Genomic DNA, 18,761 nt, shown 5'->3' with positions numbered 1-18,761 from the left:
TCAAATTAAAACTTGACAATAACGCTTAAAACTAACGACGAAACTTAAAGCTAAGACTTAAAAGTAGAGCTTAAGACTAAGCCTTAAAACTAGGACTTAAAACCACTTGTTCCAAGTCAGACAATGCATCTTTGTATAAAAAGTACACACTATGAACTAAGCCTAGATATATTTATCTTAAAATTAATTAAAAACAAAACACACACATCCCATGATATCTCTGCGATTTTCCACGACGCGACGTTTCATGGCGAATGCTACCAATTTACTAAGGTATTTAAGCTAGCTAATCATACAAAGGATGCATAGATTTACCGACGTAATACAATAGCATTGTTGATTACAGAAACAAGATCGCACTGCACAACGTCCGTTTGACATTTTTCTGACTTTTTTTTTTTAGTATCCTTTGGTTTATACCTAAGATTTCAGGGTGGCAATCTTGTTGGCGAATAGTGCAATCAGTGACCACGAGAGTACCTTATCCCTACGATAGTGTACATGGATTTACAATAATACAAGTATTGATGTAAAAATGTAATAAGTTCAAAAATGGTTGATAATAACTCACCTCCAACTAATCTTTGGGATACACTATCCAGCGCAACTACATTTGACAGAGGTAAATAATATAACCTTAAACTCCCGCGCGTTTTTTAAATGTATTCGTAGTAACAGTTCTAATAACTATAATTTTAGTTTTTTTATATTGTCATCTGCATTTATTTAATCGATAATTTACTAATTTTCGTAAAAAAATGTATTGTTTCAATTAAAAACAATAATAGTACAAAAATTAATTTTTAGGTAGTAAATCGGTCATTATCTGGAATAATAATTACAAAATTTCAATTACTTTAAGTAGTCTCTGACTGATATTTTGTTATATCGTTTTTACTTTTTAGGTAACAATGCAAATCCAACACTATGTTTGGACAATGAAAGTAATCTGAACAATAGGCAAATTGTGAGCATAGTTAGAACTTCCAGTAGTCTTTTAATTGCATCACTCATACAGCAATTGTGTATACTATTTGAAGATGATTCAGTACGCAGAAATAAATTGTATTTTGGTAATATATTTATATTCTTTATAACAACTAATTTTTATATCTTTTTGTTAGTATGAAAAATTCTTGTATTTGTACAATTTAAAAATTAAATATAACAATTTTAAAATAAGCAAGAGCTTCTTGTCAATAATTCAGTTACTTAACCATGCAGTATATTAAAAATTTTATTTTTTATCAAAAGTAATTATCAAATAGTATTTAAAAAAGTAATTTCCATTGTTTAAAACATTTCAATTAAGGAATTATGTTCTATAGCACATTTTTATTTCAAATTTCAACAATTTTTAAATTCTTTAGTGTCTTAATAAATTTTTAGATAGATTGTGAAATAATTTCTATGATTGTTTTTAGCTATTTGTGATAGACTTCACAAATTGGAACTAATTGATGATTCCTACAATATGATGGAATTCGAACCATTAAGAAATCAATATCAACAAGCACTGTATCACTTGTTTACAGTTACACGTGCAGCAGCCGGTTGTGAAAATTCACTTCAGATTTCAAGGTAAAATTTAATACCGTGTTTTCCAAAGTACAATTACAAAGAAGCTATATTATATTTAATTCATACAAATTTAGTTTATGTAGACCATCAATGACAGAATGGTCCCGGTATCATAGAGAGTTTCAAGAAATAAGTTTTATTGCTGCTGGAGGATTTGGTTATGTTTTTAAAGCTTTACATCGTCTTGATGGTATTGAATATGCCATTAAGAAGATAACAGTTCGTTCTGATCGAGTTAAAAATATAATGCAGCATCTTGAAGAAGTGAAAACTCTTGCCAAATTAAATCATACCAATATAGTTTCATATAAAGGTGCATGGATTGAACCAATGTTGCCTTCAAGGCAGCATTTAGTATCCTTAAGTCATTTGCAAAGCAAATTAGGTTCTATTGAACATAACAAAACAAATGAATATAGATCGTGGATAAATCAGACTTCCAGTTCACGAAGTCAACAAAATTTGGATACTGGGAGTAGTGAAAGTCCAAAAGAAAATGACAAACAGGACATGTTGTCACAACATAGTAAATGGACAAATTATAACTCTGGTACATATAATTATATCAAATAATTTGTGATTAACCATGATATTAAGATCCTATAAATTGAATTCATCTCTTGTTATAGAAGAAAATGTTAAGAAGGATGAGGAGAGAACTAATTCAAACAGTATATCTTTTAGGAACGATAGCGAACATCAAAATAATAAAACAGAAAATAATACAAATTATACTGATGGCAGTAATTCATATGAAGAATCCAGTAAAAATAAGATGCTTTTACCATATATACCTCAAACAGTATGTATATATGTATTACTATATATATCTAATATATATATATGTCTAATTTATATATGATGTTAAAGAATAAATATACAACATTGTATATTCAAATGGCTCTTTGTGAAAAAACACTTCAACAGTGGCTTGACGAAAGGATAGAGGTAACGCCACAAGAAATGCTCATTGCAATATTAACACAAACTCTTCATGGTTTAGACTACATACATTCTCGTGGAATTGTGCATCATGACATAAAGGTAAAGCAAGAAAATGAAAAGATTATGATTCAAATAAAATACCTAAAGAGCTTTCACTTTATTGCTTAAAAATATATGTAATTTTTTACACAACTTCAGCCAAGCAATATATTTATTTCAACGTCAGGGCAGCTACAAATACAGTTAGGAGATTTTGGATTAGCTTGTCCATTACGAAGTGAAAATCACCATTCCATAATAGGAACACAAATGTATGCAGCGCCAGAGCAACTACAAGGAAAATGTGATCCTAAAGTATCACTGTTTTTTTCTTTTAATAAATAATAATTTTTAAAGATATTATAAAGCAACATTTCTTCTTCCAGAGTGACATATATAGTTTAGGAATAGTACTTTTAGAGCTGATAGTGCATACAAGAACTCAGATGGAAAGAATTGAAATAATTAATAGTTTGAAAATGGGACATATACCAACAACATTAGCTGCTACTCATCTTAAGTGGGTATGTGTATTTAAAACAAGATGATATTTTAATAAAATACTAATTGAAGGTAAAGGTAATCAATGTTTGTTAGGCGCATATAGTAAGCCAATTAGTTCAAGATGAGCCCGAGAATCGGCCATCAACGAATCAATTGTTACAAGACTTAAACGAAGATAAAGATATGATGATAGCGCGTTTAAAGATTGACATTGCTAAAAAAGACGATGTAATACAAAAATTACAGGAAAGGATATTAATATTAGAAGAACAGATGGTTAAACATAGTACATCGTTGCAAGATATATAAACCTTTGTATTATTAGACTGAAAGATAGCGAGTTTTTTTTTTTAGAAAAAAAGCATATAGCATTACTTTTTAAAACTCCATGATAAAATAATAAAGAGAGTGCTCTTGTACGAATATAACTGTGCATTTTTTAGATATGTAGCACATAAAAATATTGTTTGATAAGAAAATAACAAATGCGTTTATTTATGTTTCATTTTATACACATCGAAATAAAATATTTATAAATATCTTGAATATTATCATAATTTGATTTTCATAAAGAGAGCATAAAAATGTAGATTATATTAGAGCTTATTTATTGTATTTTGTGTACAACTGTTTTATTTATTAAAATAAAGATATTTTTGCAAATAATAACATGTTCTGAAAATCGATAGGATGACACTGATTTATCTCAGTTAATTGTGATATTAATTGCTACATAATAATTTATTTTAACAATTGATTTCAATTAATTGCATAATTTTATTTAATTCTTATTTAATTCTTATATTTGGTTTTGTATTATAGAATCTAACAGTTTTTTAAGTTGCATTCCAGCATCTATTCTACTGAGTAGTGTTTGGGGATATACACATTGTTGTATTAAATGTTGTACATCTGGATAATTTTTTAATATATCTGCCGGTATATCGTGTAGTAAACCACCAGGTAGTATACTGTTATTAATATTTATTGCTAATAATATCTATAAATGTAAAATATTTTATGTAAATAATCTTTCTATCGAAAATGATGTTGACTTAAATTTAAATGAATTTGCTTAGTTCATTTTCATTTTGTCATAATATGTTTATACAAATAATAAGTTAGTATACATATTATGTTCACAAATAATAAGAACCAACCTTGCATATTGCATAGTAATTGTGATCACTAACTTTATGACTACATATATCAATACCAGAAAATGCCAGACATTCTGAGCAGCTAAAATTCTCAGTATTTACTTGTAATTGACTCCATGTAGTTGATCTCTCTAAGAAGTATATAAAATTCTTAAATAATTAACTGGGATATGAGTGTTACTCTGCGCTTTATTCTTTTTCTAATAAATGCAAAGATTTTTTCAATTATTTTTAGATTACCTGTAGCAGCAATGTTTCTGTCAACAATAATGACATTTTCTAGATCTACAAATTTTACATTATCAATTGAATCAACTGCTATATTATCAGCAGATATATCAGTTAAATAGAAGCCAAAATTATCATCTTTGTAAGTAAATTTATAAGCAGCATCTAGAAGACTCGAAGCTAATTTAGCCCTACGTAACCATGGTTCATTATAATAAGCAGTTAACGGCATCCCAACATATTCCTCGATTAAAATGCGACCACAGGTACCAAAATATCTTGGTACTGGCCAATCCTTATTTGTAGATAATATCTATAAACAAAGATATTTCAGTTTATTTTATCAAAGCATTTTATAACCATATAAAGCTGTATGTTTCAATTGTCTTTGCTGATAAAAGCTTATGTAGAAATCCCTATATATGAAAAATAATATAATATAAAAATAATACATTTTTTGATTAGTTTAGTTAATGTAAGTAAATTTTGTGAATTTATATTTAAATAATTTGACATAAACAAGTATATATGTACCTGAAGAAGGAGAGGCTCAGGATTAAGAACTGTTAATACCCAAATATTAATATGAAGTATTTTTCTATCGATATTTTTCTCATTACGATATACATTACTTAAGAGATCATTTAAATGTTGAACAGTAGGACAAAGTTTTAAATGATTGAAGTTATCTTTCGTAGAATTCACATGAACTTCTTTTTTGATAAGTTCATGGAAATTGACTTCAACTTTATGATCTATTTCTTTTGCATTTTTTATACAAATGTGAGAAATTCTTTTGTTTTCGCAAAGCATTCGATCAAATTCATCTAATTCCGAATTTTGTGCTAACTTCTTCAGAACAACTCTGCTATTATTAAAGAATCCAAAAAATACATTTTTTACTCCAAAAAAATATGCAAACACGGAATAAAAATCATGAAATGCGATATCTATTTCATGAATATAATTGCATGCAGAAATACCAAAACATGCTGGACATTTATGTAATTCTGTTAAACGATGTATGTCCGGTCGAAATGTAATAATTGTGGACCACTTTAATGCTATTAAAATTGTTAGAAGAGATAACAGCTCCCACTTTTTAAATTTTAATATATTATATATATATGATAAAATCATGTTACGCTGTCATCAGAACTTGTTTTTAGTATGATTGTGTGAAGTTGGCTTCAATTATTATATTCAAAAACCAGAGAGGCTGTAGGAATATATTCCTACGTTCAAGATAGCAAAATCCTTTTCCTTGTAAGATAGATAAAGATGAATAGAATGTCTCTATCTCTGTCTGAGACATTGTCACGTATGCGCAGAACGAAAACCTTCTTGTCTTCCATGTTGATTTTTCGCAATTCAATTTTCGAACGGTTTCTTCTACACTTTCGGTATATTTGTGTCGAGACCAGTTCATCTGACCGTGATCGCAATTCTTACTCTTTGATATGTACCTATTATATTTATATTTTGAGGTAATAGTTTAGTTTTTTGATTAAATAAACAAAAACATGGATTATCATGAAATACTGCATCATTTAATAACATTTAATAAAAGTGAAAGTGGTATGATGATATTTTTTATATATTAAAATGAGTAAATTTTATAATCATTAAAAATTGTTAATGGGAGTTTTATAATTTTTTAAGTTGTCGGAAAGGCTGAATTTGATGAAAAGTTGCAGAAGGTTTTGCAAAAAATACAAGTAGTTTTAGTGAAAAATGATGTAAACCTTGTAATTAACAGTATTGAAGATGAAAATGAACCTGATGATATTAGGTAATATCAGCATTTTTTATAACTCTTAAATTTAGTATGTTGGCAGCTATATCTGAATTTCAATTTTTTCGATTGCACATGCCATGATATAAATTGACAGTATAAAAAGCAATTTTGTTATTCTTTTTTTCAATCAAATAAAAAAAAAACAATGCTCAAAATCATTTTACATTAATGATAAACAAGTATCTCTGGCATCTCAAGCATTTAAAAATATATTAATAAAGTGCAATGCATTATAAAATGGTATGTGACATGTGATGGCTAACACATTAAAATTATATAAAGTTATATAAAATTATTTAAAATTAAATGCAAAGATGTCTCAAAATTTCTAATGTATTTTTAGGTATCGGTACATATATATCATCATATATGTTTTACAAAGTATAAAGAAGAATAATTCCACAAACGATAGATCTTTACTTAGTGTTAAGCAATTTCGTACTTTAAAAATTTGTATAGAAGTGATAACTGCCATAGGAATTATATCTTGTCTTTTACCTGGTGTCGGAGTTGACATGGCTAAATTATGTCCCAGAGCTATAGTGGTCTGGAAGGAAGATATATCAGATTTACAAGTATGAATTATAGTTATTGCATTAAAAAACACTAATTGGGAAAATTAAAAATATTTCCTTTATTTCAGAAATATAAGAGATTAAAATTTGCAGTTAATTCTATGATGGAATTATACGATGATATTATGTTTCGTCCTCCAATACTTGCTCAAATAGGATCCTTAATCGCTGCACTTTTACAATTATCCTATGCCCCATTGATAAAACCACTTGAAAACACTATACTGACTCAAGAAGAAAATGAAAGCAAGGTTAAATTTATAATGACTAAAGATATATATGATAAATTAAAAAGAGATCAAGAACACTTTATATCTTTGTTTCATAAGTTATTAAATAACTGTCCCTCATCTATATGCATGAGAGAAATGATGGTAATTCTTGGCATTAAAGGAGTACCAAGATGGCTCCAACGTGAAACCCGCAAATATTTAGTACAACAACTAATGCAACCTAATGGAATTATTTCAATCTTAACTATTGTTTGTGAAAACCCATTGGATTATGGACAACATTGGAATAAATTGGATACTATTTCCCGATTAATAGCTACATCACATGGAATTAATCCTAACGAATATTATAAATCCATATGCTCACAAGTACATTTTACAAATTATTTTTGCATTAACGATTCATATTTATTTCCTTGAATACTTGATAATTTTAGGATAAACTATATTTGTTTCAGTTACTGGATCTTTTAAGTTCAACCCAGATTATGCATTCGGCAACAATAGCAAGCTACTGCATTACTATATTTCATCACTACAATCCGATTGTTTGCTATGAAAATATTGTAAAAGTAATATGCGATCCATTACTAGTAAATTCAGAAAATGAAGAGAAGGTGAAAAGCGAGGAAGAAGTGGAAAAATGTATTGAAAATTTAACAAGATGCTTTGTCACCATGGAAAGTAAATTTAAACAATTGCCTTCTGAACTTTTAATGAATGTAGCTGTTCCTTTATTTTCATTATATAACACTGTTAGACAAAGTGCTTATGTACTAAAAGCTAAACTCAAACAACTTGTACTACTGCTTTTATATGAACAACCATTAAGAAATGAACTTTTCGCCGCATTTCTTGGACACAATGTAACTAATAAATTTGGAAATTATTTGAAATCAAAGTTTGGACCAGCAGGTGGAATTGAAATTCTTGGATTAGATAGGACTTGCAAATATGAAGAATTTGCAGACACTTTATTTGACTTGACGTTTACTACAAGAAATCTATCAACTAAACTGTTTTCCTATTTATTACAATTTCTATCAAATTCCATAAAAGTAGATCAAACGGAAGCTCAAAATATGTTAGAAGCTGTGGAAGATACAATGGAAAAGATGGAAGAAAAATTAGCAGCTGTGAAACTTCTATCAAGTTTAGCTAATGTATCTGTTGTGCAAGAATCACAAGTTGAAGATCCAAAATTAATGTTCTATTTTATAAAATTATTATTTAATCAGCATATAAAAAAGACACAGGATTTGACAGCAGATGAAGACTGTGAAATCTTATATGTAGGCTTAATGTTAGTGAAAATGATTGTAAACGAAAAGAAGAAATCTTTAAATTGGACAATATTCAATGATTTTCTAAGATTCTTGAAAGAATGTTGTGCTTTTTCAAATATTCCATCTCAATTGTTAATGTTAATGCAAGAATTGATAGAACTAGTCGAAACTAAAGGTAAGCCAGAAAAAAAACATTATCAGGACGTGTCAGCCGGTTGTGAAGTATCAAACAGATTCGAAAGCGTAATTCAAGATCTTGCGGATCCGTTACTACCTGTACGTGCTCATGCACTTGTAGTTCTTACTAAACTAATTGAAAATATGGATCCGTGTACTATTTCTAGAAAATCAATTCTTCTACAATTATTTATGGTTGGTAGAAAGAATCTTTTTCTGATTTCACTCTCTTCTAATGTATTTTGTGTATTGTATATCTTTTTTTTTATAGGAAAATGTAAAACATGAAGATTCGTTTATATATTTGGCAGCAATTAACGGATTATGTGCTTTAGCCACATCATATCCAGAAGTGGTTGTTAGAACATTAGTACAGGAATATATTGATATACCACAGCGCATTTCTGGTGGAGACATAAATGTAGAAACTAGAGTTAAGTTAGGAGAAATACTTGTAAAAATGACCAGAAGTTTAGGTATGTCTTGTACAGATTCCTTTCCCCTTGTATATAAAATTTTTCAGAATTGTATATTTTTATAGGTGAAATGGTATCGCCTTATAAGAATATTTTAATAAACGGATTCTTATGTGCTATACGAGATGCAGATTCTTTAATGCGAGCATCTAGTCTTTCTTGCTTAGCTGAACTCTGTAAAGTACTAGGTTTTCGTTTGGGGGATGACGTTATTGAGGTATGTTCAATTAATTTACATAAATATGAATATTATATAAAGCCATAAAACGTAGTTCTAGCAAGCGGAGAACGATTTTTCATGAAATTGACAATTATGTATTTATTTATATAAGATTCCGTTTTTTTCGTTTTAAAAACTTACTGTACATATACTCTTGACTTGTAGATATTGACTTCATGGAATTTGGTATATTTTTGTCTTTCTGTCATATTTGCTATTTTATTAATGTAGTTCAAAAAGAGTAGTCAAAATGTTGACTTTCTAAAACAACTTTTATCTTATAAATTACTCGAAATATTTTCTTTAAACGAAAATTTTATTAAAAGATTTTTAGTTTTTATTTCAGATTTATTCTTTCACAAAAAATTACCGTTTGATATTATTATATTTTATATCATATTTATATTTTATATCATAATGAATTCTTACTAAAAGTATATACAATTATATACAATTGAATTTAATATATATTTAAGCACGTTATGCTTTGAATGTATATGTAAACTCGATTATAAATGAGTTTTAATATAAATCTTTAGGTGATCTATTGCCTTACCAGTATTGTAAAAACAGACAAAGTCCCTGAATGTCGACGAGCTGCAGTTATGGTTAGCACTTTATTATTCCGTGGTCTTGGAAAGAATACATTAACAAGCCTGGGTAAAGATTTGGTTGACTTATATCGTGGCCTTAAACACTTACGAGACAACGATGAGGATCTAATACTACGTTTACATGCTCAACTAGCGTTGGAAGAATTAGATTTAATTGTGCAAGACTTCATCCTTGCTTCTCCAAAACTTGAAAAAAAAATTATTCTTTCCTAAAATATAGTTTAAGAATATTTACTATTTGGTTCCTACAAAGAATATTTATATTCATTATTCCTTTTTTAATGTATAAGTTTGAGTTATTTGTTATAGTTCTAAATAAAAGCAAATATAATTGATTTCGTTTACCATAAGTCTCTGACCAAAGTATTCAAATTTTACATATTTTTATACACGTCTGGAAAGTTTGTCAACGTTATTAATTTATTCATTGATCATTGTCTCCTTTTTTTTCTCTACAGAAACAAGCATGTTTAAGGCTGTTGCTTTGAACACAACATTCAGTTCTCTTCGCATTAATACATTTTGTCAATACCTAATGTAATGATAACAAATATTATTATTAATACGATTATATATATATATATATATATATATATATGTAATACTATTAATACAATACCATTACTACATCAACAACATATCTCGGTACATATATTATGTAAAAAGGAGTATATTAGGATTTAGTATTGAAAAAATAGTTTTGTGAAAAAATGAGTTTATAAAGACTTCACTTAATGAGCATAAGAGTAATAGAAGAAGGAGAAATTAGATATATGAATGAACAATTACGGAATATAAGAAAGAATATAAGAAAAAGTACGAGTGAATTTCACTTATATAGATAATTATTTTAAGGTGGCTAAACATGAGTGAAAACAGTACAATTTGTTACCAATGAGTATTTTGTACGAACAATAAACAATAGATCTAATTACCACTTGATATAACTAGACTGCGAATGTTTATGGAAATTCATATTTCTGTAAATATAATTAAAGAAATAGAACCTAAACAGAAATTTATTTCATCTACTAAATATCGTGATAAGTACTATATATTCTTAGTATATTTTGTATATTTTTGTATATTATATGTATTTTGTGCACTTTTGAAGTTTTAAATTCCGCATAAATGTTCAAACATCCACAGTCTAGATATGACAAAATATTCGTGTTAAGAATCTCACGGTTGTCAAGGTGATATGAAGAAATGTTGATGATGTGTTGTTATATATATGTATGTCTGAGTCTGATAAAAATATGCTTCATTGGAAAATAAGGGTATATGGAAATACATACTTTTTGTAACCATTATATATATATAAAGTGAATACATTGATGCTGGCTTGATGCTGTTGCACATGTACTACACCATTAAGAGAATACACCACCCTATACTTATAAAATATATACTTTTATTTGCCTTAAAAGTTTTAGGCGAATAGAATGTTGTATCAAAGGAATTTATCAAAATTCAAATTTCTGATAAAATTAGGAATGTGAAGGAATATTTTGCATAATTGATTTATTTTACAATGTAATATATTTATGATACTTCAATTACTGACTTTTTAAATGTTTACAGTTGATTTTTTTGGTAAAAGGTTTCTTTTTCTTCAAACTACTGCCATTTCTACGAGCACTGCAACTTTCAAAAAATAATAGATTCTAGTTTATAAATAGAAAAGAATTTTTTATCTTAAATGTTTCAGTACTCTGCAGAAATGGCAGCCAGTTATCTATGTTTTAGCAGAAAAGGTTTCGAATGTAGTGAATAATTTTGCCATTTTGTAATATTTTTTCCTTTAAAAAAAATTGTGAAGTAAAGTTAAAGTCACATTAATATCATTTGAAAAAGATCTAAATTTTTTATCTTGTAATAACTTATCAAAAAAATTCTCCAATTCTTCTTTATGGTAGTTTTTATATACAAATTTGTCGATAGAGAAATCGGAATAATAGTGAACTAATGTATAGAAAATTTATTTTAACAACTTATTTCACACAATTGGAAAAGATGGAAAGACAGAAACGACTGAATTTCTAAAGTATTCATTAATCAATACATTCTTAATTAGACAAGTCTTAGAACGTGGACTATAAAAATATCGTATCTTTCGAGAAGAATCCAGCTAATCGAATATCATCTCGTTTAAGACATACATACAGCCTTTGTGGTTGTGGAGTTGAGGTTGGCGAGGGCCTTGGTGTTACAATTCGTAAAATAAACTCTTTACAGCAAGGTTCTGGGAATGTTTTAAACTTATCTCCAGCAACATCCACGTCTGGATTACTATTGAGGGAGGTCATTATAAGAGCAGCCTAGAACATACAAAGTTATTAATAGCATATTACTTTTGTTAAATAAATATTTGTATTAAAGAGTATTACAATCTAGATGATTATTCAAAAATTCGGCTGTTGGATATTTGCATTCTCTTTGTACTTAGCTTTTTGGCTAGCGAGTGAATTAGAAGTTGATATTTGCAATATGTTTTTAACAGCTTGAGGGATTTAAAAATGAATTTATACACTTTTAAATATCGCCACTTTAATATTTATATCAGCTGTAATTTACTATTTATTATCTATACCAGAATTAGGTAATATATTCTGTGATCAGAAGGCAATAAGACTTTTGACATAAGCATAAATTAGTATGAAAAGAATGCATTAGGATTTGTCATACTTTCATTTTCCTTTGTATCTTAAATAATATTGCAGAGAATACTTTCGTTTATATAATGAAACTTTTATTCTCGCCGACTAATGGCTACTGATGATTTATTTAGCATGAACAGGCTACTTTGGATAACAAAGAGCTCAGTCTACATATATATAGATGCTTAGTCAAAGATTTGAAAATCTAATCAAACTAACGTTAAGTAATTATCTACACATTGTATTTTGTTTGTCTTAAATTTCTTAATATCTCACAATTAGTTATTTTTATTGGTACAAAGTTGATTGGTTTAGTCAGAATAATGTACATTGAGATTTATGATTTTTCTCCTTTAAGATCAATTTTTTTGAAAAATCGAAGTTTTCTACATTATTGACATTTTCTATAAGAGAAAGTATTGAGATAATTGTTTCTGAAAGATAACCAAAATTTAGCTTTAATTTTGTAAAACTTATTTTATGGAATATATGGGAAACATAAACACAAGAACACTATTTTGCATCTTTCTTTGTTTACATATGATAAGTGTTAAAATTAAAGTTACCATATCTCTCAAACCAAAATAGTAATAGAAGTGTCTCAGTACTTTTTATAGAGAATAACAAGAACATCGATTGGAGAAAATATAGTACCATTTAAAACAATATCTTTTTTCCGAGAACTCTGAGATCTTAAGGGTAAACATCATGAATCAGAATGTTGTTCATTTTGAATAAATGAACTTCATCTTGACATAATTTTTTGTATCAGTAAAAGCAACTAAAGTATTAAGAAATTCAATGTAAACGAAACCTTGTATAGTTAAAATGTGAAAAATAAAAATTAAGTTCTTTATTTATTTAGTAATATCTTCACATGTTAGAAGGTGTTGATTCAAAAAGTGTTGTCTAGATTAGAATACCCTCTGAAATCAAGTATTAATTAGTACTTTTTGAGCATCTCTAAACATTGTTGTTATTCGAGAACCGATATTTCCATTGGATCCACCTGGCACATCCACTTCCTTTCCTCGCATTAACTGGATGAGAAACGAAGTAAATTCTTTAGAATCATTGTTTCCACCCAGTTTATGTTGTAAAGAATTTACTTGTGCAACAAGAGCTTCCACACCTTCTACGTCCCGAATAATTTCCTGAAATGAATTTACTTAATTCCTGATTTTCCTTTGTTCATTTATGCAGAGTAAGATACCTGATATTATCTTGAAACACCTTAATATAATTATGTTCAGTAAAATATATTGCCAATGAACATTAAATGATTTCAAAGGGTCACATTTTAGTATTATTAATTTTTTAAATAGAATTATATATTTTTTACTATTATTTATATATTCTATATTATTATTTATATATCATACAATAACATTACGTAATATTATAATATTATTCAATTTAATCTGTCATTCTTTACTATAAAATCATATATTATATGAAAAAATGTGTTGCTTTTATATGAAAAAATTATTAATTTGGGAGATATTTTAATTTCAATATTATATGTTAATCATATGTGTGAATGGTGTAACTTTCAAAAGTTTTGTTGAGCGTCTCAGCTCATGATGATAAAAAAGCTAACACCATAATGTCTCCTTTGAAACCATTGAACTTTGTTCTACAACATTTTTCATTGAAGATAATAATATAAGATGTATCATACTGCATAATGTAAAATGTAAATTGCTAACTATATAGGTTAAAGATACCTCATATACATGTAATTTTTGATGAATAGGTTTCGTAGCATATTGTAACTTATTAAGTATACTGATTGTAACATCAGGTAGATTTGGTAAAGCATCTTGCTTTTGTTCGCTCAAAGTGTAAAGCGCTGCATGAGTTAATGCGGGTAAGAGAAGTTGAGCAATTTGGCCTATACGCTTTGTACTTAGGAAATGCAGAGCTTTTTCAGCTTCCCTTGTGTCATCGAATAGACGTTTTTGTCGATGTGCAGGTACAGGCAGGGCTGAACTCCAAGTTGTAGACCATGGATTATTGGGAATCAGCATTCTTGCCGATAAGTGACCTATATTAGATAATAGATTATATAATTATAGGTTTCTCTTTAAAGTTTCTTCATTTTATAATTTTAATTTAAAGAGTATAAGGAAATTCATAACAAACCTTTAGGTTGACCCCATTCGTCCGTTACATCCTCCTCAATCCAATCTCTTGGGGAATACCAACGAATGAAGTCTTCCAAAACTGCTCCAGGATTCGCTGCCTATGTTTAATAAGTTCTTCGATTAATATTTTATATAAGAAATTTTTTCCAAAAAAAAAATGTTACCAACTTCACTAAACGTCACTAAAACGTATGAAATAATTTCAATTTTATTTTCACTTTATTTACACATGTACATATGCAACAACAGATAAAATTACTCATTTACTCGTTAAACAGCATATTAAATATTGTAATCTTTCTGAAGACAGGTAGTGTGTCACATACGATATCGCAATGAAAGTAGACTCATGTCCGAAAACGAAACCGCAGAACAATGTTTCCTGTGATTAAAATACGAGTTGCAGCTTTTATTGAGAAATGTAACCGTCGGACAATTTGTTCATGCGGAACAAATTATCGAAGCAGCGGTCGCTCAGGCTGTTGCTTCGAATGCAGTACACGTAGAAGGAATTAACAGTGAATGTTTAAAAGACTCAGTCATGATTATATGAAGACGTGTTGCCGTTCATCAAATATTCGGGAAAACTGTGCATTCCGTTTTCTCATTGCCCATTGAGAAAGGCACTGCTATAATGTATCAGCGAATGACAGGACAAAGACTTGAACAAGAGAGCCGAAAGTGGTGTCATGGTCGATCATTGATGAAATATCAATGATCTTTTACGATAATTGGCGAACAATTCATTTAAGACTGCAAAAATTCAAGACCAATAAAAGACTATTTGGTGGCATAAATGTATTTCTCTTTAATGACATCACGCAATTACCACCAGTGAAATGATATTGATGTTTTGTACAGCCACGGTGGTGTGCTGTAGAGATTAATTTATGGCACCAATTTTCTTTCTGCAAATCCATCATTAATGTGGGGCAAATTGATGATATAGAGTTGATCGATCTATTAAATAATTTACGGTTTGACGAAGGGAGTAACTTCAAGTCAACACAGGTGAAGTCAGCTTTGAGCGACAAGCTTATGTACAGAAACGATGTACGCTTTCAGAGGCAACTTTGTAAAGAAACTATTCGATTTCATCACGAAATTTGCGAAATGTACAAACGTAAAAGTGCACAGAATGCATGTAATATAAAAAAATATATAAAATACCCAAAGTAGAGTATTTATTATATTTTTTTAGTAGATAAAACGAATTTCTGTTAGATTTCTATTTCTTTAATTAAATCATTTAATTAAATATAACGATTTAATTAGATTATAGAAATATAAAATTACAGAAATATCCGCAGTTTAATTATTATAAATTAAATTATTTTCAGATATCTTCACAGGTAAAAAGTGTTGGTAGTGCTCGCGTGCGACAGCTATTTATATAAATCTTCGAAGTAAATAAAAAGTACCTATATATATGATCTTCTTTCATTCCTAGGATGAGTAAAATATGGTGTCAAAGTTTGATCATCTATTTGTGAAATACCCTGCACAATTTATTTTTGTATTTTCACCTTGAAAGACTCCATATCGGACAATAACGAGGCACTCATTAATCTGGCCCGCATTTCCGAAGCATGTTTGCTAGTTCCAAGCTGCATCATCACTTGGGCATCTTCCTCAAGTTGATCTTCTGTTTTTGGTACAGGATCCTGTGTTATCGGCAGATAAAGAGGATCTCCAGTTTGGATTAATCTGAACAAAATGATCGTTTGATTAAGTATTTTTATTTCTCAGCCTCATATCATTTGTGACTATAGCAATTAAAAATGAAATGATTTAGTTTTGAAATTTTTAATTTAATTAAATTTTACTGTTAATTCGTATCACGAAGAATGTAAAACAGAAAATAAAAGTAATTATTCTAAAGTGTGGTCTAACATAAGTTACTACAGTAAACTATAACGATACTATTCGAGAGTTGATTTACTATATCTATTATTTCAAATAATGGTATATCTATACCTACGAAAGCCACGTTCCACGAAACATAACACGTGCACATAACACATAAATGAATTCGTTTGTTTAACGCGTAAATTACGAAAATTATTCCACGGAAATTTATTATTACCGAGGCATTTCATCATAAGAAATGTTTTCATTATAGACGATTTTTCAACGATGTCTGCCATATTGACTATGTATTAATTGAAATAGATTGTTTGATATATTAATCGACTTGAATCATTATTATCCAGGAACACGTCATTACATAGGAAAGGAAAATAGGGTGGTGTAAGTAAGTTAGCAAACCTGCGTCGGCACAAAATAACTTTGAATGAATCGATCTTTTCTAGAATGTTCGATACTTCAAACAAGTGAAAATAAATTATTAACACTGTATCCTCCCTGACGATTATATGCCAATTTTCTGAAAATGAATCGTTATTCGTAATTAAATACATATATAATAAGAAAATTATGTGAGTAAATAAATGAAATAAAAAGTTATAAACGTGAAATTAAATTTAATTTCTGTTCATTGTCTATGTTAAAATGAAGATAGGTATTTAATTTTTTTCACGCTCTAAGCATGAAAATTAATCGGTCGACGTATGTACAATAGGTAATATCTCACAAAACGTGGCTTTGCTAGAAATTTGTTTAAATTGAAAAGCTGTTAAATGTATAAAAATAAAAAAGCAACAACTAAGTTTTATACTTGAGCGAAGGATGTTTGGCTAATCGTCCTGCTGGTTTGTTCCACAGCAGATGTGTCGCTTTCTGCTGTGCTCTTGATGATGACGAATCGTCCTCGTTCGCTGGTTCCTCAGAGGTGCATTCGAAAAATTCCTCTTCTTCCGATTCTGCTACAATCGGACGGAAAACATTGTTTAAATTATACGATCTTATTGTAAAATAGATTTAAGAAAGAAATTAAATACATAATATTTCTTTTTCGTTTCGTTTAAAAAGTAAATAATTAATTTAATTGTTTAAATTTGTATTTCTCTTATTGTATCGTTTTTCCCTTTATTATCTAATTTATTATTTTAATAATATTATTCTGATAATTTACGTCCAAAATGCGGAATATCTTTCAATAGATAAGTTTATAATCGTATTATATTATAAATGTTCACAGCTTGAAAAAGTATCTAATCTATGTTTACGTTGCTGCAAAATTCATTATACATGTATAGATAAAAATAAAAAAGAAATTTTAATATAGTACAATTTTATGTAGATACTAAACATAAATTCTACAAATTTGTGCGTACAATTCGATTTCACTGCAAAGATAAAAATTAATAAATTTTCCATCTCAATTTTAGTTTAAAATTTATAACATATACATATGTACATATAAAGCAGATCTTTGAAGAATTACCTGTTTCAAACTCGTCAGTATCTGCACTTTGAGATTTATGCGCCATCTCTTCCCTTGCTTTCTTTTTTTCGATACAACAATTCATCATCTAAAGGAATAATGTTTATTGGTAATTTGAATACTTTACTTACTAAATTTAATAGGAAATCCTTTCGTTACATATTTTTCTCAAATTAATATTATAATAAAATAAATAATAAATTAGTTTTAAACAATCAAGTTCAAGAAAAAAGAATTAACGAAGAATAATGAAAGGATATTACCTGAAGTTTTTGATGCAATATACATGTTCTTACGGAATCCGGGAATCCTGGGCTCACTCTGAAATAAAACAGGTTTATTTATGCAGTTTTTATCATAATTTGGAGCACGATGCACGTTTTGATACAAGATATCAACACTTTGTAATTACATTGATTGCGAAGAACTTTTTGCTTCGTACTAACTGCAAATCATTTTTATTATATAATTATTATGTTCAGTTGCTTTAATGTACAATAATAACTCCATTTCGAGAATATTACCTTTCTACTTTTATATCAAAAGTCCAAGTTCATATCACGTATTTATTTTTTAATACAATCTGAATTTTGTTTACTTCTACGTCAAGTTATTGGAAAACTTTACGATTATGGAACGAATAATAATTGGAAAAATAGTATTTATTTTTAAATAACTATTATCTTTAAATTAATCTTAGATATTTTTATTTGCGAATATTATTTTGTAAATATACAAAAACGTAACGAAAATAACGATGAAAATCGTTTTC

General features: G+C 28.3%; 4 protein-coding genes across 9 annotated transcripts in view; 2 read left to right on the top strand and 2 right to left on the bottom strand.

Annotated features, from left to right (window-relative positions):
* Positions 1-431: 431 nt before the first annotated feature.
* On the top strand, positions 432-3,401 carry LOC117204028 (eukaryotic translation initiation factor 2-alpha kinase 1-like). Of its 4 annotated transcripts, none has more exons than XM_033441020.1 (9): positions 432-622; positions 906-1,073; positions 1,425-1,581; positions 1,656-2,131; positions 2,214-2,383; positions 2,452-2,625; positions 2,725-2,880; positions 2,952-3,089; positions 3,163-3,393. In XM_033441020.1, exons 1-9 carry the CDS (start codon positions 553-555, stop codon positions 3,376-3,378), a joined length of 1,725 nt encoding a protein of 574 aa, XP_033296911.1. In that variant the 5' UTR covers positions 432-552; the 3' UTR covers positions 3,379-3,393. The 4 variants fall into 4 exon arrangements, with proteins under 4 accessions (XP_033296911.1, XP_033296912.1, XP_033296910.1 ...); XM_033441021.1 differs by having other exon boundaries at positions 435-622; positions 1,536-1,581; positions 2,211-2,383; XM_033441019.1 differs by having other exon boundaries at positions 436-622; positions 2,211-2,383; positions 3,163-3,401.
* Positions 3,402-3,754: 353 nt separating this feature from the next.
* Positions 3,755-5,703, bottom strand: LOC117204029 (divergent protein kinase domain 2A). The gene is made up of 4 exons (XM_033441023.1): positions 4,992-5,703; positions 4,470-4,770; positions 4,230-4,360; positions 3,755-4,069 (listed from the first exon to the last, which is right to left on the bottom strand). Exons 1-4 carry the CDS (start codon positions 5,595-5,597, stop codon positions 3,869-3,871), a joined length of 1,239 nt encoding a protein of 412 aa, XP_033296914.1. The 5' UTR covers positions 5,598-5,703; the 3' UTR covers positions 3,755-3,868.
* Positions 5,704-5,803: 100 nt separating this feature from the next.
* On the top strand, positions 5,804-11,174 carry LOC117204025 (transport and Golgi organization protein 6 homolog). 2 transcript variants are annotated; one of them, XM_033441014.1, is made up of 9 exons: positions 5,804-6,035; positions 6,120-6,249; positions 6,599-6,830; positions 6,899-7,432; positions 7,522-8,721; positions 8,798-9,002; positions 9,068-9,219; positions 9,762-10,044; positions 10,293-11,174. In XM_033441014.1, coding segments are annotated over exons 1-9 (2,793 nt in total). In that variant the 5' UTR covers positions 5,804-5,980; the 3' UTR covers positions 10,295-11,174. The 2 variants fall into 2 exon arrangements, with proteins under 2 accessions (XP_033296905.1, XP_033296904.1); XM_033441013.1 differs by lacking the exon at positions 10,293-11,174 and having other exon boundaries at positions 9,762-10,171.
* Positions 11,175-11,797: 623 nt separating this feature from the next.
* Positions 11,798-18,761, bottom strand: part of LOC117204026 (rab3 GTPase-activating protein catalytic subunit) — a 33,207-nt gene continuing 26,243 nt past the window's right edge. Inside the window, exons 7-14 of one of the 2 annotated variants that reach the window (XM_033441015.1) lie at positions 18,253-18,310; positions 17,990-18,077; positions 17,321-17,468; positions 16,170-16,350; positions 14,642-14,741; positions 14,224-14,543; positions 13,447-13,650; positions 11,798-12,157 (exon numbers count right to left, since the gene is read on the bottom strand). In XM_033441015.1, coding sequence (XP_033296906.1) covers positions 11,933-12,157; positions 13,447-13,650; positions 14,224-14,543; positions 14,642-14,741; positions 16,170-16,350; positions 17,321-17,468; positions 17,990-18,077; positions 18,253-18,310 — 1,324 coding nt within the window. In that variant the 3' untranslated portion in view covers positions 11,798-11,932. The remainder of the gene's footprint in view (positions 12,158-13,446; positions 13,651-14,223; positions 14,544-14,641; positions 14,742-16,169; positions 16,351-17,320; positions 17,469-17,989; positions 18,078-18,252; positions 18,311-18,761) is intronic. The other variant, XM_033441017.1, reaches the window with a different exon arrangement.

The sequence above is a fragment of the Bombus bifarius genome, unplaced genomic scaffold (assembly GCF_011952205.1).
Source record: "Bombus bifarius isolate JDL3187 unplaced genomic scaffold, Bbif_JDL3187 scf7180000007977, whole genome shotgun sequence".
Taxonomy (NCBI): Eukaryota; Metazoa; Arthropoda; class Insecta; order Hymenoptera; family Apidae; genus Bombus; species Bombus bifarius.
Note: the sequence above shows the minus strand (reverse complement) of the source record. Positions and strands in the feature narration are given on the sequence as shown.